Genomic DNA, 25,698 nt, shown 5'->3' with positions numbered 1-25,698 from the left:
GCTGCAAGGACCCCGTGCTTTGCAGTCACGTCACTGTCACCCTGCTGAGGTACAAGCAGCAATTTCAGATTTCCACGTAGCCAAGTGTTTCAGCTGTGCTCTGGGCACACACAGCCCAGGCACAGCTGTCCCAGCAGTGAGGACAGCTGGGACAGACCCCCTTGCTCTCTGCTGGAGGTGCCCAGGGCTGAGCTAAGTACAGGAGCAGCCTGGGGGTACACACTGGTGGGCAGGACAGTGTCTGCTCTCTCCTCTGCCAACATGCAGTTCAAAGTCTGAATCAGGGCATTTTCTCATTTTGCACTCAAAGGAGGACGTGGCAACGCAGTTTGGGCAGAAAGGGACAAAACGGAGTCTACTCCTGCTCTAGAATAATCTAGGATAAAATCCCTGTGGCTTGAAACAGTGTTGTGAACACCCAGAAAGCTGAAAGAAAAGGTATTATTTTTGGCTGAAAGTCTTTATGGCTGATGCAGGAACTCTCTCATTAGTTACTCATTGCCTCAGCAAGTCTCATAAAAAAGCCAGCGGAGCCCAGCAAATACTTTTCTTCGGTGTTCTGGGAGCTCAGAAATCCAGGAATTGAACGAGGCCTTGAACCCATTTTATGGACTCATTTCTTACTGAACCACCATAAAATATTAAAATTCAGGCCCTATAAATAAGGAAGGGGAAGAACTGTGCATTTCCCAGCAGAAGCAGCCTCTCCAGAGACTCTTCCCAAGGTAAGTCCAGCACTACCCGATCCAGAGATGAGTTCCCCTGACCTACAGGAGATTGGAGACAACAAACTCATGTAATGGAGATTAGAGACACAAAACCCCCCTGAATCTGCTCTGAACTGGAAAATGCCCTGCAACAATCGACTCAGTTGATTCCCTGGTGACCCTGTCCCCGCTGTGAGGGCTCTCCCCAGGGTGTCTGATGGCAGCAGGGATTAACCCCTGCGAGCCCTGAGCAGAGGCAGCAGGGCTGTGATCCTGTCTCCAACAGAGCCAGCTGGGCCCCTCCGAGATGGTGCAGAGACGCAGCCTCACTGTCCCCTATGGAATGCCCGTCCTTGCCATTTCCTTCTTGGCATGTGTGGCCACAGGTAAGCAATGGAAAAAATCCCTCATGGCTTTGTCCAAGCCCCATCACACCAACTGTTGAAACTGCCCAGGGCTGGGTCATGTGCCACAGCAGCATCCCAGCTTTTGAGTGTTCCGGAGGTCATCCCCAGAGGACTGTCTGAAAACTGGCCTCTGATTTTGAGAGCAGCAGAGAAGGAAATGGGGAAACCTCGGTGTTTTCCAGCATTATTGCAGCAGCTGGACAGGGATGATGAGGCCACTGTTTCCAAATCTGCTCTAAGCAGTGAGAAGTATGATAGCTTTGGCCACCTGTGAATACCTTCAGACAGAGACCTTCAGACTTCTTTGAAACCTGTAAGTCTCAGTCACTCCTCCAAGGCTGAGGTCTGGAGAAGTGAGCAGGGCAGTTTTGTGGGAAGGATATGCTCAGAATTCTTAATGTCCTTGTCCTCCTTCCTCTGCAGGTGTGGAACTGTCTGTAAATGACCACGTTGCTGACTTCACCCTGTCTACACAGCTTGGCCCTCCCATCTCCCTCTCGTGCCACATACGAAACAGCAGCCAAGCCGAGGAGCTGCTCTGGTACCGGGGAGATGGGCAGGTGGGTCTGCAAGATGGGAATAAAGTGAACATCAGCAACATCTGCATATCCCCAGTCAACAAGGCTGACAACGGAGTCACCTTCACGTGCAAACTGGCAAGGGACAAGTCTGTGCAGGTGTCTGTGATTCTGGATGTTCAGTGTGAGTCCCTGTGGTGGATTGCTGTGTGGGATGGCTGGGGTGGGATGGAGTCATGGGCTGAGCAGCTCTGTCTGGGCGGTGTTTTGCACCCTTGTACGCTGCCTTCACCAAGAAAAAATGCGTTTAGGAGGAGATAACTCACGTGATAAGACACACCCTTCCCACAGTGGTGCTTATGGCCTGATCTAAGGCCTCTTTTATAGGAGTGGGTGGGCCCTTAAGAAAGATGTCCTGGATATGTCCCTGCCTCCACCTAGATTATTTCCCAAGGATACAAGTCAGGGCAGAGGAAATACAGGAGCAACAGTCTGCCACTGACTACCCTCCTCATTCCCAGGGATCAGGAAAGGCTGCACTACTGTGATGTGTTAGATCACTGAACAAGGAGCACAAGTGAAGGGAACTTATTTTGGATTAAATGGTGGGCATTCTACAAGCTCCTGAAAAGAGGTTGGAGCAAGGTGGGGTCAGTCTCTTCTCCCAGGTAACAAGTGACTAGAGGAAATGGCCTCAAGTTGTGCCAGAGGAGGCTTAGATTGGATATTAGGGAAAATTCCTTTACCAAAAGGGTCATCAAGCCCTGGCACAGGCGGTACAGACTGGCCACCATCCCTGCAGGGACTGAAAAGATGTGTAAATGTGGCACATGGGGATGTGGTTTAGTGGTGGCCCTGGCAGTGCTGGGTTAATGGCTGGACTCAATTTGAGAAGGCTTTGCCAACCTAAATGGTTCTGTGATTCTATGAGCAGCATTATTAATGACCCATTGAACTCCTGTGAACAGTTCCTCCCCAGCTGAGTGGAGAGGAAACCCTCCACGTGGAAGAAGACAAAGATGTTACTCTGACCTGCAATTCCAAATCCAACCCTCAAGCCCAAACCACCTGGTATAAGGACAACCAGAACTTGACCCTGCAGCAAAGTCGTCATGAGGTGTACCAGACCAGTGAGGAATTTCGGCTCTCCATCAAAAAAGTACAGAAGTCTGACAATGGGACCTACACCTGCATGGTGGAATCACCCTTGGGAAAAGGGAAAAAGGATTTCCTCCTCATAGTTGAAGGTAACAAGGCTGCTGGCAAAACAACAAGCTTTACAAATAACTCTCTGTTCTCTTTCATAATGACAACAATCCATTTATATTAAGTGTAGGTGGAGTGGGGTAAATCTCCTGCATGGATTTCTGAGGGCACAGCAACAGCAAGGAGCTCTCCCTGCACCTGTACCTGGGAGCACAGCACCAGGAAGGGCCTTTCCTGCTCTACCTGTTATTCAAAGGCATTTGGCAAGTGTGACCCAGGGCAGGCTCGTCCCACTGTCACTCTTCCCACGCTGACAGGGCACACTCAAGTGTGGTTTAAAGCACCTCAGGTCTTACTTGAAGTGTCTTGCTATGACCACAGTATTCTGTCATGCCCAAAGAGATGCTTAAAGCAAGAGAAGTTGGGCTCCAGAAGTGACTACAGGGGCTGGGTGCTCAGACAGGTGACACTAAGTGAGGTGACCCACCAGGCACCTATTTCCCACCTCTGTCCAGGCCCCTTTCCTTTCTGCCTTCCTGGCAGAGGGAGGGAAGCAATGTTACCTGTGTCAGTGGTACCTCTGGACATCCTTATTGAGCATAACAGTGCCTGGGGAATCTTCTTCAGCTCACTAAAATACAGGCTCAGCTCCCTTCTTTCCAGGAGACTAACACACAGAGTCAATCTGCAGACGGCAGAGAGAGCAACAGTTAAATCAGCAGTGACAGCTGTGGGAAAAGAAATATGTCTTTCCACGGTCCTGTGAAATGTTCTGGGTTATGTGACTGCACTCATCTCTCACATATCCAACCTCCTCTTTCTTGACAGATAAAAAACCCGTTTTTCCCAAGGAGGCTGTTATTGCTGCTGTTGTGGTGATGACAATCACAGTACTTTTTGGAATTGTGGCTCGAAAAGATAAATTTTTTAAGGTATGGAAAGCTTTAGTTTAATAGGAAAAAATAGTATTGTTTGCTGCAATGCCCTGGTTTTCTCTGCTTTTTCTATTCTATTTCATAATGTTGCTTTTCACTGTTAGAAAACTGCTACAAACTACATTTTGCTCTAGAATTACCAGTAGATAAATCAAGTATTAGATATTTTATGTGGAAGGCATTATGTACTTGCAATATTTGCAACAATTTGCCCATGGCCAGGAAATGTGAAAGATAACAAGACTGTTTCTTTCTTTTCAGTGCTTCAAGAAACCAAGAGAAACAGCTCTGTAAGTATTTGACTGCTTACTCACAGTTATTCCAAAAGAATTCCTTCTTTAAAATTGGCAGAACCTGGAAAAGTGCACTCAGCATTATAAACCCACCCAGTCCTTGCTCTGGCTGGTGAACATCAGCCCACACCTCCTGTCCCAGCAGAGAGAGGTCCCTGGAAACATGACAGGACACACACAAATCCAGCCCTTCCCTGGCCATCCCAGGGAATTTTGTGTAATTCTCTTACCCCTTTGTATAAGCACTGGAGGGGAAAAAACCCTAATGTCATATCCCCAGCCTGCTGACAGCTTTCTGGAGCTGAACACAGCCCAGATGAATCTAACTTACTTGTGTTTTTTCTTCCTAGGAGGTGATTTTTCATTTCTTCTGTTCATTTTGCTGCAGGTAAAGAACACCCAGAAAACATCATTTCTAGTGGTCAGCAAAAGCCCTTGTGTGAGATGATGAGATAAAGCACTGAAACAAGTTTTTTTGGGGTCAAGTTTATATGTCTTTTTCAAAATATGCGTGGTTCTTTGCATCTGTTGATTATAAGTTGCTGCTTAGTGTCAGAACTGTTAGAACTGGTCACTAGGATTCTTTCCTTAGAGCACCATTGAGGGGAATGGGCTGTGTGAGATGATCTCTTGCTCTCCATGCTTATTCCAACACAGAATGCATGTTCAGTCAGGCATGTGGGTTGTGGATGAGTCTAGAGAGGAATCTCTACTGGATTGTGATGCTGATGCACACAAATAAAGCGAGGTGTTGAGCTGACAGCTGCTTTCTGTCCTGCAGTGCCATTCCACAGGGTGCTGGGGTGGTGGCCACCCAATTTCCTGCCTCTTCCCAGTGATCCTGTGGGCATCTCAGCTTCTGTTGCCAGGACAAAAGCTGCCTGGCACTCAGCACTGCTGCTGCACCTCCTGTCTCTGTGGCTGAGACAAATCCCAGGGTTTGGGGCAGCCCCAAGCGCTCGATGACACACAGTGAAGTTCCAGTGTGATTGCTCCAGCGTCGTGATGGGTGGAAAACCTCTCCATCCATCCCTTCCCCCAACCAATGTGCCACTCAAGCACTTTTCTCAAGGTCCTGGCAAGCTGTTGAGGCCTCAATTAGCCTTGGAACAGCCCATTGCTAACACTGTCAATAAAACACTGCGTGTTGTAAATCAATTTGAGACTGTGATGCACCAGCACTGCTCTCAGAGGAGCAGGGCGTTCCTCAGGAGGAAGATTCCGCAGCCTCATCTGGAGTGTGACCCAGAGCGTGTCCTTGGCTGACCAGAGCTCAGGGAGGTCCCTTAAGGTGCCACAGCGGTGCCACCTCATGCTCCTGGGCACTCAGCCTCAACACCGCCAGCTGTGGAGACTTTTCCAGACCCTCCCGTTAATCTGCGGCAGTGCAGGGGGTGACACCGTGGGGGAAGAGCTGGGGACAGCGGGGTGGGGATGCTCCGGCTGGATGTCACTGACCCAGGGGTGACAGCAGCCCTGCAGGGCCGAGCCTGTGCCACACACAGCCCATGGCACCGCCGCTCCTCAGGGCGGGGAGGCTGCGGGCTCTGGAATGTTCTGGAGGCACTGTGGAATGTTCTGGAGCCGCGGTTGTGAGGGGCCGGTTTGAGGGGGATGTGTGAGGGGTCCGTGTGAGGGTTCCATGTGGGGAATGTGTGAGGGATCCGTGTGGGCAACGTGTGAGGGGCCGGTGAGAGGGGTCGTTGTCAGGGATCGGTGTGAGGGGTCGCTGGGAGAGGTCTGCGTGAGGGATGTGTGAGGGGTGGGTGAGAGGGGTCCGCATGAGGGGCCACTATAAAAAGCCTGAGTGAGGGGTCACTGTGAGGGGTCGTTGTCAGGGATCGGCGTGAGGACTCAGCGTGAAGGGTCTGTGTGAGGGGTCAGTAAGGGGGATCGCCGTGAGGGCTCAGTGTGCAGGATCTCAGTGTGCAGGATCTCCGTGTGCAGAATCTCCGTGTGCAGAATCTCCGTGTGCAGAATCTCCGTGAGGGGCCGCCCCGCCAGCTCCCTCGCACTAATCATGTCCCTCGCCTCTCGCCGTCCGCCCTCCCTCCCGTCGCCGCTCGCCCCCCTCCTCGCCCCCGGCCGCGGCCCCGGGCCCCTCTTCCGGCTTCCGGTGCCGGCGCTATAAGAGCCGCTTCCGCCCGGGGCCCGCGCGGGACCGTGCTGCCGGTGCCGCCATGAACGCGCGCGGTGAGGGGCCGGCGGCCTGGCCGGGAGGGGAGGGGAGGGGAGGGGAGGGGAGGGGGCACGGCGGGGCGTCAGCGATGGGGGGGAGATTACCGGGGGGCGATGGGGTGGGTGGGGGGATCTCGTGCATGGCGGGGATATGGGGGCTCGTTGTTACCTCAGCAGTGGGTCTGGGGAGGGGGATTACCGGCGTGGGGAGGGGGTTACCGGCCCTTACCGGGGTACGGGTGGGGGGTGGGAGACTCATGGCTGCCTCAGCAATGGGTTGGCGGGGTGGGATGGTAATTCCCGGGGGAGCGGGGCATTTTCGCGGGGCATTTTCGGCCCTTAGCGGGGCTCGGGGCAGGGATAGCGATGTTAGGGAGGGGGCGGCAGCCTCACCGTTAGCTCCGCGGTGGATGGGAGGGGATGTGTGTGTGTGTTACCGGGCTGGGGGTGTCGGAGGTGACCGAGCCCCGGTGTCCCGCAGGGCTGAGCACCGAGAAGGCTGTCGCCTTCAGCCGGCGGCTGCGCTCCGAGCCGCAGTTCCTGCTGGCCCAGAACGTGGCGACATGCAACGACCCGCTGGAGGTGTGCCTGCAGCGGCAGGTGGTGCAGGACACCGTGCAGGTGTTCCAGCACGCCGTGCCCGCCGAGGGCAAGCCCGTCACCAACCAGAAGAACTCCGGTAAGGGCGGCCAGGGGCGGCGTTGGGGGGATGACTTGTAGCGCTGATTGTGCTCTCGGGAGTGGCGGCTATTCCAGAGTCCTTTGTCTGTGCTTCGGAGCAAAGTTCAATCCGGCAGCATCCTCCTGAGTTAATAACAGACTTTAGACCTGCAGCGTTTTGCCTCTTTTCCCTTCTGTGTGGTGTAATTGAGACCTGAGCTCTCAGAAAAAGGTTTCAGAACTCGTTCAGAGCTTTTTGGTGTTGTAGAACCCCAGCCAAAGGCTCGAGGCAGAACTGTGTCATGAATCTGGTGGTAAAAGAAATGGTTGTGCAGCTCTTGAGCACAGGCGTTCCAGTTTAATTCGTGTTCCTTTGATCTCTCAGGGAGATGCTGGATCTTTTCCTGCCTCAACGCAATGCGTCTTCCTTTCATGAAGAAATACAACATTGAAGAGTTTGAGTTCAGCCAGTCCTATCTCTTTTTCTGGGATAAGGTACAGTCGTGCAGGTTTGCTTATGCAATCAGGTGTAACTGTTGGGACAGAATTTTTTAGGCTGGGTTGTTTCCACACATATGAGAAGAAACTTCCAAAGCTCTTTAAAACTGTGTTTTAAATGCAGGTTGACCAAAATGGGACTTTCAGCTTGAGAAGAAAGTTGTCAAGATGTTGATGATTTGGAATAGTAAATGTTTTTTTTTTCAAGAGTACTGTATGTTTCAGAAATTACTTGTTGGAAGTTCAGGGGAAACATGACTGTAGCTCTGAGGTTTCAGTTGTGCTTGTGACCTGATGGGTGAGCTGTGTGCCTTCTTTTCCCCCTAAGGGAAATCAAGCAAATCTAGTACTAGTTTGGGCCAGGCTTCATTGCATAACTTCTGCTTCACATTTCCTGTTCCCCTACCCTCCAGCTCTGTGCTAACTCACTCCTAAATATTTGGTCTGTAACAAAGAATTTTATAGGGTAGCCCCTGGAATGCTGGAGGGGAAAATGAGGACTTCATAGGATGAGCAGAAAGTAGCTTCATCTGTTCTGTACTTGCAAAGAACTGAATACTCAGCAATTAATTAATGCATGATATGTCAGACTTAAAAGAGTTTTTTTTTGTTATCTGTGTGTTTCAGGTTGAGCGTTGTTACTACTTTTTAAATGCCTTTGTGGAAACAGCTCAGAAAAAGGAGCCAGTGGAAGGAAGACTGGTGCAATTCCTGCTCTCCAACCCCACAAATGATGGTGGACAGTGGGATATGCTGGTTAACATTATTGGTGAGAGAATTGGTCACTAGTGGCCCTTCCTGAAACTGCAGGTTTGAGAGATGGGGAATGGAATAGAATAAGAAGTGGAGTTAGAGACCTGAGAATTGGCTAAGGCACATGATGCCATTAACCACTATATTTTTTTTAATCAAATACCGTTTTTGGGCCAAATTATAAATATTAGGCTTAAATCTTGTCTAGCATTTCTTTTGCATATTGCTGCTGATGATTAAAGCTCAGAAGATCAACAGAAGTAACCACATAACCCAGACTTTTCCTTTAGTAAAAGGATTCAGTTCTGTTTTACTCCAGTCATCAGCCTAATTTATTTATATCCATGTACACAATTTTTAGGGCACATGGTGAGGAACAAACCCTTGCTAGAGCTGGGTGTGTCTACAAAGCAGGAGCAAAACTACTTGGAATTGCAGCCTGAAGTTGGTATAAAGATCAGTGAGAGGGAATTGATGTGGAATGTGGCAGTGCTGGTCTTACAAAGATCCAGCAGAAATGGGATCCTAAGCTGCTAGAGATACTTAATTACACCAGCACTTGCTTTCATTTGTGTTGTGAAACAAAGTGACAACCTTTGTAAATCAACAAGCCAATAATACAAATTTAGAATCACAAAAGGAATTTGTTTCTTTGAAGCCTGGAGGTTCCTTTTTTTCCTCCTCCCATTGCTATAAATACTTAATCAGGGCAGAGATTTTGGCTGCTGCTGTTACATCCAAAGCCTTGCATGGTGAGATCTGTGAGTGGTACTGTAATGTAGGAAACAATTGAGCTGCTGCTGGTGTTTTGTAAATGTTGAGAAGGAAAGGAGAGTGGGAAGTCAATTTTAACCTTAGATAAACTACATGGAGTGATTCATAGGAGGCCCAGTTCTTTAGAATGAATTTCAGGAGATTAATTTTAAAGTAATCAAGTCTCTTTTTCTTATGGTGAACAGAACTTCCTAAAGCACTAATTAATTCAGAACTTTTAAGTGTTGAGTTAAATGATACTGAGCAGTTCAGGGATTCCACATTCTGGGATCCCTGTGGAATGCAGATCAGAGGTCAAGATTCAGTCAAATTAAAATGTAAATTTTGGGTGCTTGTAACCTTTAAATAAGAAACTTTCCCTTATCTCTGCAAAAACCCAAACTCACTTTATCTTTTACATGGGTATAAGCAGAAGTATAAGCATCTATTGTGTGAAAAAGCCATTTGTTAACATCTAGTTTTATTTCATTTAGAAAAGTATGGTGTTGTCCCCAAGAAATACTTCCCAGAGTCTCATACCACAGAGGCTACTAGAAGGATGAATGAGATCCTGAATCATAAGGTAAAATTGATTTAGATGATATAAGTTAGGGGAGGGGATGGAAAAGAACCTGCTCCAAATGTTCCTAACCACCTTATCTTTATTGACCAAAGTGTTAAGTGCATCTCAGCAATTTAAATTTATTTACAAGCAGCCTAAAGTCTCAGCAAAGTCTGATGTTAACCTTGAAGCATGGAGCAGGAGGGTGAGATCATGGAAGATGTCTATTGCCAGGCTTCAGTAGCTTGAAAGTACCTTATGTGGTTTTAGTAGCAGTTATTCCTAATCCTCAGATTTCCAAAGAAGTTAATTCTTGACATGTGGCTGCTTAAATCTGTTTCTGCAAAACCAGCACATGGCGTCTAGGTGTATTTTTTCCACCCTTTCAATATCTCATCTCCCTGTGTGCCAAGGTTTCTGGAGATGACTGCCAAATTTGATGAAAAAGATGGGGGGAAATGTGTTTTAAAAACACTGCATCTTAAAAATCAGCTTTCAGTATAGAAGTGCACAGCTTTGTCTGAAGGAAGGTGTTAACTCCCTCCCTGAACTGCAGAAATGAATTAGCCTGGGAAGATGCTGGTGTAGGTAGCTAGATGAAAAAGGCAATTAAAACACTTTTTACAGTTTGCTTTATTTTTTTCCAGTTCATATGCTGCATGCTCAGGGAAAACTGCCTGCTGAAATCCATATAAAAAATGCAACATATGTGGTGGAATGAGCTTAGATATATTAAATGTTGTTAATGTTGTCCTAGTCCTGAGCATGGCAGAGCAGCTGCTCCTGAGGGAGCCCCATCACTGCTCCTGGCCTGATGGATGGTGACACTAATGGGAAGCTTGTGCTGCTCTGGCTGCAGCTGTGCATGCAGTGGGGAAATGCCCCTTTCTTTTCATCAACCAAGAGATCAATTATGCATTAGAATTGCAAAATAAATGTGACAGTGTGAAGAAAGTGTGTTCTGTGAGTCACAGAGGTGCTGGTGTGTGTGGATGTTGTGGCATCACCTATGGGACTGAGAGAAGGCAAGCAAACCTTAAGAGCTTAATGGCTGCAAGCCTCACATCAGTGAGGAAAGTGGTAATTGAATTATGACTATTTGTTAATTTTTGGTGATATTTTACTTTAAAAGCATTCAATTATCTTGTTATTTTTGAATGAATCAATCTCTAACGAAGCCTTCTGAAAGATATTTTAATTTTGAAAACATGTTATGAAGACTAAAACAGGTGCTTGAAACAACCAGATAGGAAGTCCTGGAGCTGATTAGGTGAATTACCTTTCATACCCTTTATAATAAAGTGACTTTCTCTTTAAACAGATGAGAGAATACTGTTTGAGGCTAAGAAATATGGTGGAAAGTGGAGGAAGCAAAGGAGAAATTTGTGCTGCCATGGACATGATGATAGAAGAGGTAAATACACTCCTGTGACACTAATCTTGGAACAGAGGACTGGAATGGATGAGATTTCTTACTTTTGTTCTGTAGCTATTGGATCAACCAAAACAAGTGCCTCTTGTTGCTTAACAGAGTGTTCTTGGAGCTGTACAAGCGGATTTTTTTCTGCAGTGTCTTATTGCTTACCTCCTGAGTTTTTCTAATCCTTCCAGACAAATATTTTGAATCCGTAGATTGCAGAATGATGATATTTTACAGTCATCTGCCTCTTGCTGTCGGAAAAGCAGCATTTTGTCTCTTGAGAGATCAAAATAGGGGCTGATCAGGCTCTTGTAAATAACAGGAAAGGTTGAAATTTGCATTCTGATGGCTTTGAATGCAAATCTTGCAGCACAAGTGTTGTGCAAGGATTCCCCACAAGAGAGCAGAAAAGAACCACAGAAGGGAGATGTCTGCACAAGGCTGAGTCCAGCTGAGGTCTGATCCTGCAGGGCAGCAGAGGAATGAATTGCAGCATGTTTTTGGCTGTAAATTGACTCAATCACTGTCAGTGTGTTTGTAGTGCCTAAACCTCCTCCTGCTCACACTGACCCATGTCATTTTTCTCATTCTGTGCTGCTCATACATGATTCTTAAACTGCCAAAAATAACTTAAGCTCGAGGCTGTTTTAGTGTGACCAAGTGTATGCACTTTAGAAAAAGTTCATATTTAATTTATTTCTTCAACATACAGTGCCAAGAGACCCAGTGCTTAAATGTATGTCTTTAGATGAATCTTTTTATCTTATTGTAAGGTTAGGTTAAAAGAAGAAAACTGTTTTGTGTTCCTTGGGTTTCATCAAAACTGTTGTGTAATTCATGCCTTAAGATGGATAGAATGCTGTGCTTTGAGTTTAGCCCAGAATGTTGCCAGTCAGCACTTAGTTCAAAGGTGAATTAATGTAACTTACATCCAGCATGTGTCCAAAAGCCCCCGGGGGATTCTACAGCAGACATCAAAAGCTTCCTAGAGATGGTCATTCTTAGGGCAGTGACACACAGTTCACTGCTAAATGGTTCTTCATTTATTTAGAGCCTCTTGTCCTCTGACAAGAGATCCTGAAACTGATTTTAAAGGTTATTATCTGATTGCAGTTTGTCTGTTCTGTGAAAGGTGCTTAATTCTCTGATGTTAGCATAGCATTTTCTCCTGCAGTAGTAAACGTGGTTTGCATGTATTTAGATGTATGTGAGTGGTATTTCCTCTGTATTTTTGTGGCAAAGCAGAGCTTGGTTTTGTTCTGGGAGGTTTTATTTGCATAGCAAATCTTGGTTTGCTCCTGCTGGGAGCAGCGCTCAAGCTGAAATGGGGCAGTTGTCCTGGAACACAGGATTAAATATTCACTCCAGAACTGTATAAACATTCTTATCAAACCAGTGCACAACAGGTCAGAAGTTGAAATCAGTGCAGTTCATGCAATAGAATTTTTCTTCCTTTACTGTTCTCCCTTGTAGACTCTTCCTTATCAGGAGTGTCCTCCTTTTCCCCTCCTCATTCATTTTGGGGTTTAGCACAAGCTACTATATCTTTGCCTTATCTTGGTTCTAGTTGTCACTAGGGTAATGTAAGTCACCCTTCAGTTTAAATATGCTTATTTTATTTATTGCTAGAGGAAGCTTGTGAGATAGGGAAAGAGGGCCTGTGTTGGGTGTGGTGGTGAAACAATTGAGGGAGGCCAATCCCAGGCTCCAGTGCCTCTGTTCATGGAGACTTCTGTCTCCATCATTTTCCTTCCTCTGGCTGGAGCCCATGTGGTTGCTGCTCTCCTTTTAGGCATTTTTCTTGTGAATTTTGTGTTCATGGCCTCATCTCTCAGCACTTGTGGTTATCTGAGGTAATGTGGGTGTTGCCACAGCAAATGGTACCTTTTGTGCAGTCTGTGCAAAATTAAATATTTATAGTAGTTCAGGGGTTTAGATTTGCTCTTTACCATATTTGAGAAATGTGTGAGTTCCTACAGTAGAAGCCTTATGCCCACACCCTCATTTTAACCTGTAATTAATCTTTTCACTTGTTTTTTTAAATTGCTTGAAGCAAGAACAACTTAGCATGAACATTGCACTCCTTTTGGTGTCAGCACAAAGAGCACATTAACATAAAGCCAGTTCTTGTGGAGCCTTAGGATGAGCTCAGCCAGCTCCAGAAAGAGTTAAATCAGCTTTGGGAAAGGTATTGTGTGTACTTTCCTGTGGAAAGTGTGAAGACTGCCAGGCTGGGAAAGCTGGCACAGACTACAGGAACTGCATCCCAGTGCAGAAGGTGCAGCTGAGATTTGATTCCCTCTCCTCTTATTTAAAATAACCTGATAGTTCCTTGCAAAGGAGAGACTTGTCTTGTGCTCAAGACGTGGACAGAGCTGAAGATCAGTGTCAGCTGAAATAAAACAGATTCAAACCTGTTTAACTGTGATTAAATTCCCTGTCCCCAGAGTACCTGTGGCAGGTCCTGCTCAGTATCTCTAAAGACACTCATGTGGTTACACTGTCACTGTTGGCACATTTTCTGATAAGCCCTGTGAGAAAGTGAAGTGCAGTTTCATATTCTTATTTACAGGGAGGCTGATGACTTGAAATCTGGTCAACTTTTTGTGCTAAAAATCCAAAGATAGCTGCCAGCTGCAAAGGATGTCACAGGCAGCAGGCAGGGAGCTGGAATCAAATTGCATAACCTGCCAGCTCAGCCCTAAACAGAGATACTGTTAAATGTATTAAACCAGATGAGGAGATTATTCTGGGCTTTTGAAAAGAAGCAAAGGCCCATCCTTGCAATCCAAATGAACATTACAGTAAAAAAGGAATTAGTGCAGGGCAAACACTGGGATAAATTGCCCATGTTAAAAGGTCTGGTTTGTCTCTGCATAGGGCAAACCACTTGTTGGAACAGGTGATGCTGAATGCTCAAGCCTTTCAAGAACCAATTTCATAAAGTTTCTCTTGCAGTGTTGGAGGAGTTTCAGAATTACTTATGAAATGTTGTAATGAAACTGGGCAGTGTCCTGGTTTTTGTTTTGGCTGCTGCATTCCTAGGATTACCTGGAATTTGTAAGCTTCTGTTTTGCCTGGTGGTTTACCTGAGAACACAGAGTGAGAGTGTGGAGAGAAGGTGTTGATTTTCCTTCCAGATTGGTTTTGAACTGCTGAAACACCCAGATTTCAAGAGCTGAATGCAAACAATAGATATGTGTTTATTCATGTGTTCAAAGGTGACCGTTAAGGTCCCGTTTCTCCAGCTGGTTCTCACACGGAGAAATCCATCCTGCAGTGTCATTGCTGAGGTAGGAGAGGCAAAACTGCATGTTCCAGCAGGCTCACAGCTGTTTGCTTCTCTGGGCAGGTATTCAGAATAGTGAGCACTTGCCTGGGCACCCCTCCGGAGACTTTCTGCTGGGAGTTCCGGGATAAGGAGAAGAACTACCACAAATATGGCCCCATGACCCCAGTGCAGTTCTACAACGAGCATGTGAAGCCTTACTTCAACATGGAGGACAAGGTTGGTGAGGCTGAAAGCTTTCCAAGACTTTTTTTTGCTGCTAAACCACTTATTTTCCACTGTTACCAGTGTCTGTCCCCCCTGTAGCTGCAGCACATGGGATGGGCACTGCTTGCCCAAGGAGTTGGCTCTGTGTTTATTGTCCCTGTTGTGCTGTTTGTGCTCTACCCTTTAATTATCTGCGATCTTGGGTTGCAGTTCCACGATGGTTTTGTAATGATAAAATATGCAATGATCTAATCAGTTGTAATATGTCATAAGGCAGACATTAGAGAAGGAATAACATGCAGAGCTGCTCTGCCACAGTTAGGAGGTGAACTTGTGAAACAAAACAAACCCCAACAATCACAACCTTAAAAAACCTCTTATTTCAGCCAAGTGGCTTGTTTGCTAATAGGGCAGACATTTGGCTGGGACAAAAGCCATTCCCTGAAATCCTTCTAGATTCACTCCTCAAAGATTTCAGTTGTTTCACCTTATTTTATGACATCTTGGTTTTTGGCAGATTTGTCTAGTGAATGATCCTCGTCCCCAGAATCCCTACAACAGGCTCTACACAGTGGAGTACCTGGGCAACATGGCTGGAGGGAGGAAAACTCTCTACAACAACCAGCCTGTGGAGGTCTTGAAGAAATTGGCTGCAGCATCTATTAAGGATGGCGAGGTGGGTTTGGTCTTTCTGTGGATGGCAGAGTGCAGCACATGCCATGTTAAATTCCTGGGATTTGGCCCAGACATGACCCTTCCTTGTCTTTGCAGGCTGTGTGGTTTGGCTGTGATGTGGCAAAGCACTTCTACGGCAAGCTGGGAATCAATGACCTGAATATGTGAGTAGAGAATCAAACCAGAATGCCATTTGGGATACTCAGTGGGGACATGAAGAGTCCTTTAGCTGCTTAAGGAACTAATCTGTACATACTTCAGATTATATACTCCAAAAGTGTATATTCGATTCAGCAGCAACAGAATTTTTTTTCACTTGTTGGTTAAATCTGAATCCTTTAAAGATGCAGTACAAGTAGTTGTTAAATGTTTTTATTTAAGTTGTCTAATAGCTTGTGAGAGAAGCTCTTAAAGGGCTCAGTCTTTGCATTTATTCTAACATTAAAATTGGCTGAACTGGTGTGCCTGTGCACTGTCCTGGCACAGGGCAGTCTCCTGATTCCCTGACTTAGTCAGAACTCTCCTTTCATCCTTTTTTGATATGGCTTATTTGGCTTTCTGATAGATTTAATCATGAGCTGGTGTTTGGTGTCTCCATCAAGAACATGAACAAAGCAGAACGGCTGATCTTTGGAGAATCCATGATGACCCATGCCATGGTCCTGACAGCTGTCACTGAGAAGGTAGAGTCTCCTTCTTGGAGTTCTGGTGCTGGCAGGGATGTGTTGGAATATCCTGGCAGCTTTTTTGTGTCCTGGGCTCACTCAGAGTGTGCCACAACCCCCTGCTGCACCAGGCCTGGTTGTTTATTCCCTTTGTGTTGTTTGTGTCTGAGTGTTCAGACGTATAAATATTTAACAGGGTGGGAAGAATTTTAGACATGTCAAGGGACTTCTTTCCTTTTGCCCACAAATTTTTATGGGACAACCACTGCATGGTTAGTCCAGTCTGTCCTAGAGCCTGAAACTCCTGTTAAAAAGCTGGTAGGAGGCATTTTGCAGTAGGGTTAACCTCCTGCAGTTCCCTGGCATGTGATCTCTCTGACCTCTAATTAGGGAAGGGAAGTGGTGTCCAACATAGCTCTGTGGCAAACAGCAGGCTGAGATGAATCCACAGCTAGATCTGCTCCTGGCACCATAACAAAGCACACAATGAAGTAAAAAGAGCCGTGTAAAAACTTACAACTCAGGGTTATCTGCAAAGTTGATGTTTCCATTTATTTCTAGAGGTTGTCATTATTAAAGTTTCTTTGAAGTGATCTCTTCCTGTCCAGCTTGACCTTGGCTTGAGAAATAACAGCTTGCACAGCACTGACCAAGTTTGCCTGAGCTGTGGAGTTTTGAGACTTGAGATGGAACTGCTGAGTCATAAGAATGTTCCAAGTTACTTTTTACAACTCAATTTAATTTTTTCCTGTTTTCTGCATTCTGAGCTCTTAATGCTTCCATTGTGTATCAGATTGCACGAAGACTTCTCTAAATATCTAACTGAAAAACAAGGAAAATTTTTGTAATGGTAATTCCTGTGTTCAATTTCCCCCATGCCCTGATGGGGAATAGGGGGACAGCAGCTTAAATTCTGTGTCAGTGAAGTCCCAACTAGAATTTAGTTAAATTTCAGTTTCCTGATAAAATACTGATTGCAGTCTCTCTTCTTGACCACATTTCCTCATTTTTTATCTAAGCAGGTAGATGAGTATTTTAGAAAATGGCATTTCTCCAGCCATTAGCAAGAAACCATTGGGACTCTCCAGTGCCTGTGGCCTGTTGGGAGTGGAGCTCTGTGATTTCCTGGTGCTGGATTTGGATGTGGCAGGGTTGGCTGCTCAGATCTGGCCTCTCCTTCTCTACTGAATGACATGGACTTGTTTTGTCACAGGATGGGCAAGAAGATGCATTTGAAAAATGGAGAGTGGAAAACTCCTGGGGTGAAGACCGTGGCAATAAAGGTAATTTACAGTCATGGGAACAGAAAGCTGAATGTAGTGTTTAGAAGTAAGGATGTGGAAGGGACAATGCAATAACCAAACTGCTTTGTGTATTGAAGGCATGGGAAGATACTGATAGACTTTATCAAAAGCTCATATTTTATCAAAGTTTAATTCCTTCATTATCAATTTTTTAAGGTTGTTCAGTTTATTTCTGGGAAGCTGCTGATATTCTTAAGCCTTGATATCAGCTTGCTGTTGATCCCAAGTAAATTCCCAGCCATTATCCCTGCCAAAAACCCCAGCAGCTGCAGGAGTTTGCTCTCCCTCTGTCACACTGCTCAGAACCTTGGCTGTTTTTTTGCTCATAATCCTTTGCTGCAGAAGACAAGTGTGGGAAATCTGGTAGCATGAGTCCAAAAACATGGTAGCACTTGTCCTGTGAGATACCAGGAATTCCTGTGGGTGTGTAACCAATCTGTTCAGAAAAGCACAATAGATAAGTTTTTGGCAGTATCAATAAAATAGGATCACTTCCAAGGACTGCACTGTATAGGAATGCTTTTTCTTTCTAGTACAAAAGGAGAAATAAAGACTTTACTGCACCATTTTAAAATGTACTAAAGCTTTTGGTAACAGCTAAGCTTTAATCTGTACACTGCACATGGGCCTCATGCTGGCTGTGGCTGGTGGTATTGAATAACCTTCCTGAGCCATGTGTGAAACTGAAGTGGTTTTTGTTTTCTTTTAAAGCACTGTTTATCAATCACTGCAAGGCTTTGCTTACTGATTTTGTAAACGAGGAAATGAGGGCATGGCTGGTCCCAGCTTGTGCTGTGAACAGCTGCAGTGCAAACTGTTCTAATTCCAACAGCTGGCTGTGGAAAAAAATTTTAAAAATCCTAATTCTGGTTGTCTTTTGGAAGCTGTGCCAAAGCCATGGCATGCAGCCTCCCTGCAATGTTCCTCACTGGTGTGACAGACACTGGGACACAAAATCCAGGCCTTGCTTTGCTGTTCTGCTTGTGCTGAGGGTTCTACATGAACTTGTTTTCCTGCTGCTGCTGTCACAGCTGCACTGCTGGGACACTTTGGGAAGGCTCTGAGGGCTGTGGCAGGGCCCTGGAGTGGCACTTGGCAGCAGTGTGGACACAGCCCTGAGTCAGAGCTTGGAGGTGGTTTAGGAAACTTCTTCCAGTTGTTTCCTTGCTCATGGAAACTGGGAATGACCACAGGGTGGTTCTCTGCTGGTCTGAGGGGCAACTCTGACCTCCCCAACCCTTTGAGCGGTGTGAGGGCATTGCTGCTCTGCCCTGCCAAGGTCAGTCAGCTTTTCCTACATGGAGTGGAGGGGAACTCCATGATTTTTGTCATCTCCTATATGAGACAGGCCGGATGTGGGCTCAGTGGTGAGTGTGCCAGGCCAGACTGTGTGTGCCAGGGAATAACAGTCCTTGCTGGCCACATTTTTCTGCTGCACATTAATTCCAAGTGTTGTGCTTGTAGGATTTGCTATGACAGAACTTTCCCAGGATGTCTTGGTTTTCTTCTGGGAATAGACTATTTTTGGAGAACTGTTTTAGGATGTGGTCTTATTTATAAGCTTTTTGATAACATGAAAAACTTAGAGGAGAACATAAAATATTCTTAGAAAAGTGTCTTAATTTATGTTGTAGCCTCTTGGTCTTGCAGTGGAGTCTGTTCTGAGTTAACTGTATCCATTCACAGCAAAGTATTCCAATAAAAATCTTCAGTCTTGACAAAGCAATGGAACTGTTGACATTCAGCCTTCAAGGCTCAGCAATATGACAGTGGTAAAATGTCCTTTGAATGCTGGATTAAGTAGAAAACCCCAATCAATACTGAGGTGACATCAAAAGCACAGGGCAGCAGCTGAACCCTGACACTGCTGCAAGTGGTACCTGCTGGGCTGGGACTGATCAGTGGCACTTCTGTGCTGCAGCATCCAAATACACTCACTTTTCAAGAATGAGTTCTAGAGTCATTTAAGAGGAGTTGGTTGTTCCTCTGAAATAAAATAGGACTTCAGAGTGACTTGAATAAACCCCATGCCCATCTGTGTGACCTCTGCAGGGTGAGTCACTGTCCCTTATCTGCTTTGTACCAGGGGACACCTCAGTCTATGGAAAGTCTTGCTCCCTGACTGTACTTTGTTTTGATTAGGGAGTTGCCTGGAAAAGTGCCTTGACAGAAAATCCCATCAGAAGTAGGAAGCTTGACTATTTCAGTCTGCCTTTTTTCAGGGAGGTGAATCCCTGAATGGTTTTCATTTTGGGTATGACCAAATAAGCTGCTCTGGAGCAAAAGGCAATTGGACATGTCTTCCAGGGCTCCTTCCCAAGCACTAGAAGAGGTAACTAAGAGTCACAGAATCACTTAGGTTGGACAAGACCTTTTAAGGTCCAAAAGAATGCAGCTGTTACCCAGTACTGCCAAGTCCCCATGGCACCATGTCCCCAAATGTCACATCTACACATCATTTAGATCCCTTCAGGGACTGTGACTCAACTTGACAGGGCTTCTTCTTCCTGTCCTGGTTTTTCACTCTTCAGTAGTAGCTGGTGTAGGAGGGTGAGGACTCAGAGTTTCTCTGAGCTGTCATGCTGTGCCACTGAGTCTGTGTCTCACTGTGATAAGAGTTAAGATTTTTATCTTATCTGCCTTGATTAGGCATTGGGAAGCTATGCTTGGCTAAGTCCAGCACAAGAAACCAGAATCCACATCAGTGAAGAGTCAGCGAAGAATGATGTTAGACTTGGCACATCCCAGCTGAGGCCCAGTTGGGTGTGGGGGATACAAGTAAGCCCCAACTCCCAAAATTTCTTGGCCAGGGTGATCAAGGGTCCAGCCTGCAACAAAACACCAGAGACTGGACTTGAGTCATTAAACAGTGAGCAAATAAATGACTTTTCTGGGGTGGAAAGAACAGTGTTTTTTCATATGGAGTCCCCTGTTGCTCCAAGTACAGTCCAAGGTGCCACCTGTTTCCCCTAACTGGAATGGAGCAAGACTGGAAGGATTGGGACTCCTAGTTTGGGAATTATGGGATGGAGTCAGTTATCTGTTCACACTCCAGAGTGAGCAGAACTGGAATCTTGTGGTAGTGCTTGTCCTGGAGAAAGGGAATCCCTGTGAAGCAGCCCAGCTTTGCATTTTGCAGCTTTGCACTGGAACCCTGTGTGTTTCTCCTCAAGGAATGAACACAGCTGCTGACAAACATTGCTTGTTTTCTGAGGTAAAAAAGTCACTTCCCAGTCAAATATTTCCTTTCTGTTTTATTGGCACTTTTTCAGCCACACAGGCAAGTTTAATTATTCTGAGTACTCCTTTGTTCTGGAGACACACAGGACATTATTACCTAACTTTGAACCCAGCTTATCCCATCGGATATCTTTTTTTAAAAGCACAGCAAGAGGGGAATACTAAATCACACTGTGGAGAGGGGTCCATCTGCTTGTTTTGGCATGAAAAGAGCTTTTTCAGGATACATCTCCAGCTAGAAATCAACTCCCTTTGGGCGTTTTATCTCTTGTTTTGGCTGTTGCTCTCCTGCAGGAAGGCATTTCAAGGATTGAACTGTGGGCACCCAATGTCTGTTTGTGCATCTCTCATCCCAAAAGTGCTGCTCTCCCTGAGCAGGAGTCACAGCACAAACACAATGTGGCTTCTGCAAGGTCCCCTGGGGACTTTCAGGGGCTTCCCAGGTGTCTGTAGGATGTGTTTATAGGGGTCTGCACTGCCCAGGCCTCCCCAGAGAGTGACCTGAGCTATTTGCCTGTTCCCAAGTCATGCTCGGCGCTTCCTCCTCACTCAGACGCCGCGATCCCAATCGGCTCCGAGGGACAGGATGTCAGAGGCAGAGTTCATTAATCCTCTCAGGGTGCAATTACTTGTTGGCTCTTGGGAGTGAGAGGTTTTTGTGTGTCCCAAGAACTCATATCCTGAAGAGAGGATAATCAAGGCAGCTCCCTTTGGCAGTGTTTCCAAAATGGCTTCTAGCTCGGGTTACAGTTGATAGGGGTTTTAATTTATGGGGATTATCTGATCTCTTGCTTTAGAAACAAGATGGTGTAGATAGATGCATTTATTGTCCATATTCTTTGGACATTTTCTTGTTTCATTTGATTGTGTGTTGATACTGTATAAGGACACGAGGAACTTTATTACATAAAGCCTTCTCATCTGTCTGCTAAATGCTTCCTTTCTCCCAGCCACTCGTGTTTTCAGTTCACCTGGAATAGCTTGTTTCCAATGTCCCAGTTCAAAGGGTGTTCACTGTAATTTTTATATTAAGGGAGAGAGTTAAGATTTAGTTTAGCCTAAGTGTGATGTAAATGGCTTTGTGGAAAGCAGTGACTGCAAAAACTAAACCAACGAAGTTTGCTTCAAACAGATTGATATTCACCTGGCAAATTCTAATGCCTCAAAGAGATTCAAATAATTTTAAATTCTGCCTTAAATGCCTTTAAGGCTTTGTAATTCCCTTGAGTATTCTCAATGCCTATTTTGAGAGAGCAAACATAAATTATGGATATTCAGGGTCTTGTTTTTCCTCGTGGCCTTTCAGTGCACACAAAGTGCATCCTGTTAGCCTGTGTTAACTTCCTTGAGATATTTTTCTGTGTGTTTTGAAAGATAACCAGCGTGCCCAGACCCTGTTCAATGCATCATTCCCAGGTGAGACTTGTCTGTGCCTGCTTTTCTGCAGTGGATCTGTGCTGAGACTTTCTGTTTCCCCCCAGGCTACCTGATCATGACGGATGACTGGTTCTCCGAGTACGTGTATGAGGTGGTGGTGGACAAGAAGCACGTGCCCGAGGAGATCCTGGCCGTGATGCAGCAGGAGCCCATTGTTCTGCCAGCCTGGGACCCCATGGGGGCTTTAGCCAAGTGAAGCACAGAGCATTTGCCTCCTCATGGTCATCAGAAGTAGCTGCAATAGAGAATTCCAGTGGTCGGAAGCCATAGCCAAATGATAACGTGACCGAGCCCTCGGCTGGTCCTTATTCCTGAAATGTAAGTTAAGGATCCTTGGGAAATAGCGCTTCACTGATCCAAGCTCTCAGACAGGCTGATCCAAAACTCAAAAGGGAAAAGGAAAAAAAAAACCCCTCAGAATGAAAGCATATAATAAATGCTGTCAATGGCAGTTTGATTTTACCTTAAATTTTTAATGCGAATCAGTGTAGTAATGTAGTAAAATTTTGAGCGGTGATTTCCCTAGAAAAATATGGGCATTAAGGGCCCTTAAGAATTAATACTTAGATGATTGTTAGAGCAAGCATATTGAGATAATTAATCAATTATGGTCTGGCTTGTCCTATAAAAGAACTCCCAAAATAATTTTATATATTTACATTTTTAGTTTTGCTGAAGTTTTGGAGGGGACATATGATTTGAAACTGCTAAAAATGACCTTTAGAAAATTTTCTCTTCCAGCAGAATTGGGGAAGGGGAACTGTTTCCATGAGGTATCCAGTTCCACTTGGTTTTATTCTTCCATGATTGAGCTGGGACTGGATAACCCCCCAAGGTCCAGTGCTATGTCTGTGTGCACAGGAGCGCTATTTTTCAGTTATTTTAGCAAGAACAACCATAAATATGTTCACAGGTGGAGTTAGTGTCATGCTCAACAGAAAAACCAACGTTTTAATTGCTGCATTTTATTTGGTTGTTTTAAAAAACAAGATGGTGCTATGAAGCTTTTGAATAAACACTTTCTAAAGTGACTGGGACAGTTTTGGTTTCTTTTCTGAAAGAGGTGGATGGAACTGATGGAATGGGAAGGTGTTGGTGACCTGCAGTGAGGGTGTGGTGCTTTCATTACAGACCTTTCACCACAGGGTACAGAAATGTCATATATGGCACTGGAACTGATCCTCCTGGGGGTGGGGGGATGGACCAGATGATCCTCCAGGGACTCTTTTGGGGTCTCAGCACAATCTCCACCTCATGCTGTCACTGGAGTGAAGGCAAGCAAACAGTTCTTGTACTCCCTGGTGGCTCTGACACAGAGCCAGATCTCTTGGAAAGCTGTGTTATGCACAATATTTTCATTATGACTAATGCATGTGTTGTTTTGGGGGCTTTTTCCTCTTCCAAAAGGTCAGTAATTTTAGTCCTTCAAGATCTATTTACAACTTTAAGACCAGTTCTCCTGTTTCCTCTGTGCTATCTATGAGTGTGATACCAGCCAAGAAGAATTAACTTTTCACCTAAAGTTTAACTTACATTTTTGTTGCTGGTGGTAGCACTGATGAGGATTGAGTTTGCTAAACTCAAAACTGATTGCAGGCCAGTTTTTGTTAGTTTCAGTATTTAAAAGTATTGTCCAGCAGGTGCTTATCTCCCCAGTTCTTGCCCGGATATTTCCCTGTACGCTTTATACAATAGTAATGTGTTTTTCTCCTTCCAAAAAGCACAGAAAATCCACATGGCTAAAACACGTTATGGGGAATGAAGCCAATCTGGCAGCAACACTTCTGCCTTTATGCCCTGCAATTTTATAAGTTCTTTCCAAGGTGGAATTGGGAAGGGGAGGGGGAGTGCAGAATGCCAAGGTGAGAACTGTTTTTTTCACTGTGAGGACTCTGAGGGCAGTTAAAGAAAATGTTCCAAGGTTTGTCCTGGAGCCACCAAGACCAAGCTGGCACTGCCTTGGGATGGATATTCCTCTGCCTGTGGGAGAACAGCCATGGAAACATTGGTAAGGATTGGTACCTGCAGACTCTTGCAATCCATCTCTTGCTGTCTCACTCTTTTCCCAGGTGTGTGGGAGAGAGTTCAGAGCCCAGGGATTGTTCCCAGGGAATTGTTGCAGCACTTCTCCAGCAAGGGTGATGGAGGAACAGGCCACTTAACCCCTGTCAGGTCTTAGGAAATGGTTCAGAGATGATAAGGAATTAAACTCTTTCCAAGGGCTGGAATGGAAATAATGTGGGAATGAGCTTGGCTTGCTGTAGGTTGTCACTCAGCAAAGAAAGCTCTGAGTCTTATGAACTGTAAATCTAGACTGAAAAAATTAACATACAACTGCTAAAATGATGCTATGGTTAGAACAAAAAAATGATTTATGCTCTCTATATTTCAACTCTGATTTGTCCCTTAGTTTCTATATACCTATATATATGTATAATCTCATTTGCAAAGCCTAAACCTTTGGATTGTTGAAGAACCAGCTGAACAATTTCCTTTTCCAGTTTGTCAACAAAACCATGTGAGAATTCAAAGACAGTTCCCCTGACAGGTGGCAAATACTGACAGATAATGTTATGAAAGCCAACTCTTTCAGATTTAATCAGATGGCAGAAAATAACAATTCCTAAAGAAGAAACTGAGGAGAGGTTATGTTGTAGTGGCAGTTTGTGGGTTCTAGGAATCAGATTTCTCCATTGGAATGTGCTCTTAAAACAGTTGTAGTGGAAACAGCAAAACCTCTCCAAAACCCATGCAACTCCCAGATGTGCATCCTAGCACTGTGAGTGTGGAAAATAGCAGGGAAGGGCAATCAGAGTTTCTTTTATCTCAAAGCCAATTTTAATAGCTTCTAAAAGTATCTGATTGCTAACTAAGAAAAGATGGGAACAAACAAATATTGCAGGATCTGTTTGGTTTGTGTTATTTGGAAAATTGTTCCAATCCTTTTATTGGCAGTGAATCAGAGACACTTGCAGAGCTATTACTGATCTCATAGTACAGTTGGTACTACTGTTATGAGGTCATTTGAGTCATGATTCCATCCTTGTGCTGGAATCTGCAGCTGCTTTATCTGTGGAAAAATGTCTTGTGTAAAGTCCATTTTCTTCTTTTTTCTTTCCCTAAATCATCAGGATTTTCCCCACCAATACACAGATTTCATGAGATTCTGGAACTGGCTCAGTACAGCACCTCAAAGTTTTTCATTTGTGAAATAAATAAGGTGTCGTAAAGTTGAGGGTTTTGCCTGGAAATCTCCAGTCTGTAATTTCTATTATGTCCCAAGGCTCCAGACTATTTTGCAAGAAATTAAAAACAAAAATAAAACCAGACAAAACAAAACTAAAACCCAACAACTGCTGTGGAAGACATTAATGAAAAAAAAAAATTAACAAAAAGGCCAGGATAAGGCATAGAAGAACTTACTCTAAGATGAGGCAGAGAGAGAGAAAAACCTCAGACAATCCCTCCAAAATTGTTAAAAATCCAATATATAATTCTGTAAAGAGCAGAGGGGCTCTCAGAGAGTGAATTTATTTCTTGCAAGAGAGTAGAAAAGGTGAGTTTGGCAAACCTTTCCGTCTCCCAGCAGTAGTGAGCTGGAAATCTGTATGGAAAGGGAAAGTGCAGACTCCTTGTGCCATCCATCCTCCCAGAAAAAAAATCCTGTTCTCCAGAGCACAGGGTCAGATCCACAGCTGGATATTTACACATTAAATCCCTGTGCTTTGACCTCAACCCTCTGAATTAGGACAAAACAGAGGGAAGGCTGTGGAGGAACATTACACACAAGGACACAAACTTGTGGGGGTTTTCCTGTCTGCAGTGAAGTGGAGGTTAACATGTCCAATTCTGATTATTTTGCAAAGCAGGGCACAGGAAGCAAATCCAGCACGGCAGATAGGAGGTAGATATTGCTTTTTTGCACTAAAAGATCAATGAATTTCTAAAGCAAGGGAAGGCGAAAAGCTCAATTTGACAAAACAGCCTTAGC

General features: G+C 45.1%; 2 protein-coding genes across 7 annotated transcripts; both read left to right on the top strand.

Moving 5' to 3' along the window:
• Positions 1–314: 314 nt before the first annotated feature.
• On the top strand, positions 315–5,220 carry TMIGD1 (transmembrane and immunoglobulin domain containing 1). 6 transcript variants are annotated; one of them, XR_014855730.1, is made up of 8 exons: positions 315–725; positions 994–1,093; positions 1,538–1,816; positions 2,601–2,879; positions 3,667–3,770; positions 4,035–4,063; positions 4,417–4,505; positions 4,848–5,220. XR_014855730.1 is itself a non-coding variant. In XM_085078377.1 (8 exons), the coding sequence occupies exons 2-7, from the start codon at positions 1,015–1,017 to the stop codon at positions 4,421–4,423; spliced, it is 777 nt and encodes a 258-aa protein (XP_084934503.1). In that variant the 5' UTR covers positions 315–725; positions 994–1,014; the 3' UTR covers positions 4,424–4,454; positions 4,848–5,220. The 6 variants fall into 6 exon arrangements, 5 of the variants coding, with proteins under 5 accessions (XP_084934503.1, XP_084934502.1, XP_084934506.1 ...); XM_085078377.1 differs by having other exon boundaries at positions 4,417–4,454; XM_085078379.1 differs by having other exon boundaries at positions 316–725; positions 4,455–4,505.
• Positions 5,221–6,103: 883 nt separating this feature from the next.
• Positions 6,104–22,738, top strand: BLMH (bleomycin hydrolase). The gene is made up of 12 exons (XM_085078375.1): positions 6,104–6,259; positions 6,726–6,923; positions 7,290–7,399; positions 8,030–8,171; positions 9,403–9,491; positions 10,792–10,884; positions 14,243–14,398; positions 14,904–15,062; positions 15,158–15,225; positions 15,627–15,744; positions 16,940–17,009; positions 21,752–22,738. The coding sequence occupies exons 1-12, from the start codon at positions 6,247–6,249 to the stop codon at positions 21,901–21,903; spliced, it is 1,368 nt and encodes a 455-aa protein (XP_084934501.1). The 5' UTR covers positions 6,104–6,246; the 3' UTR covers positions 21,904–22,738.
• The last annotated feature ends 2,960 nt before the right edge of the window (positions 22,739–25,698 follow it).

Source organism: Lichenostomus cassidix, chromosome 19 (genome assembly GCF_008360975.1).
Source record: "Lichenostomus cassidix isolate B80296 chromosome 19, HeHo_3.0, whole genome shotgun sequence".
Classification (NCBI taxonomy): domain Eukaryota; kingdom Metazoa; phylum Chordata; class Aves; order Passeriformes; family Meliphagidae; genus Lichenostomus; species Lichenostomus cassidix.
The sequence above is the reverse complement of the archived record's forward strand: the minus strand, read 5'-3'. Positions and strand labels throughout refer to the sequence as shown.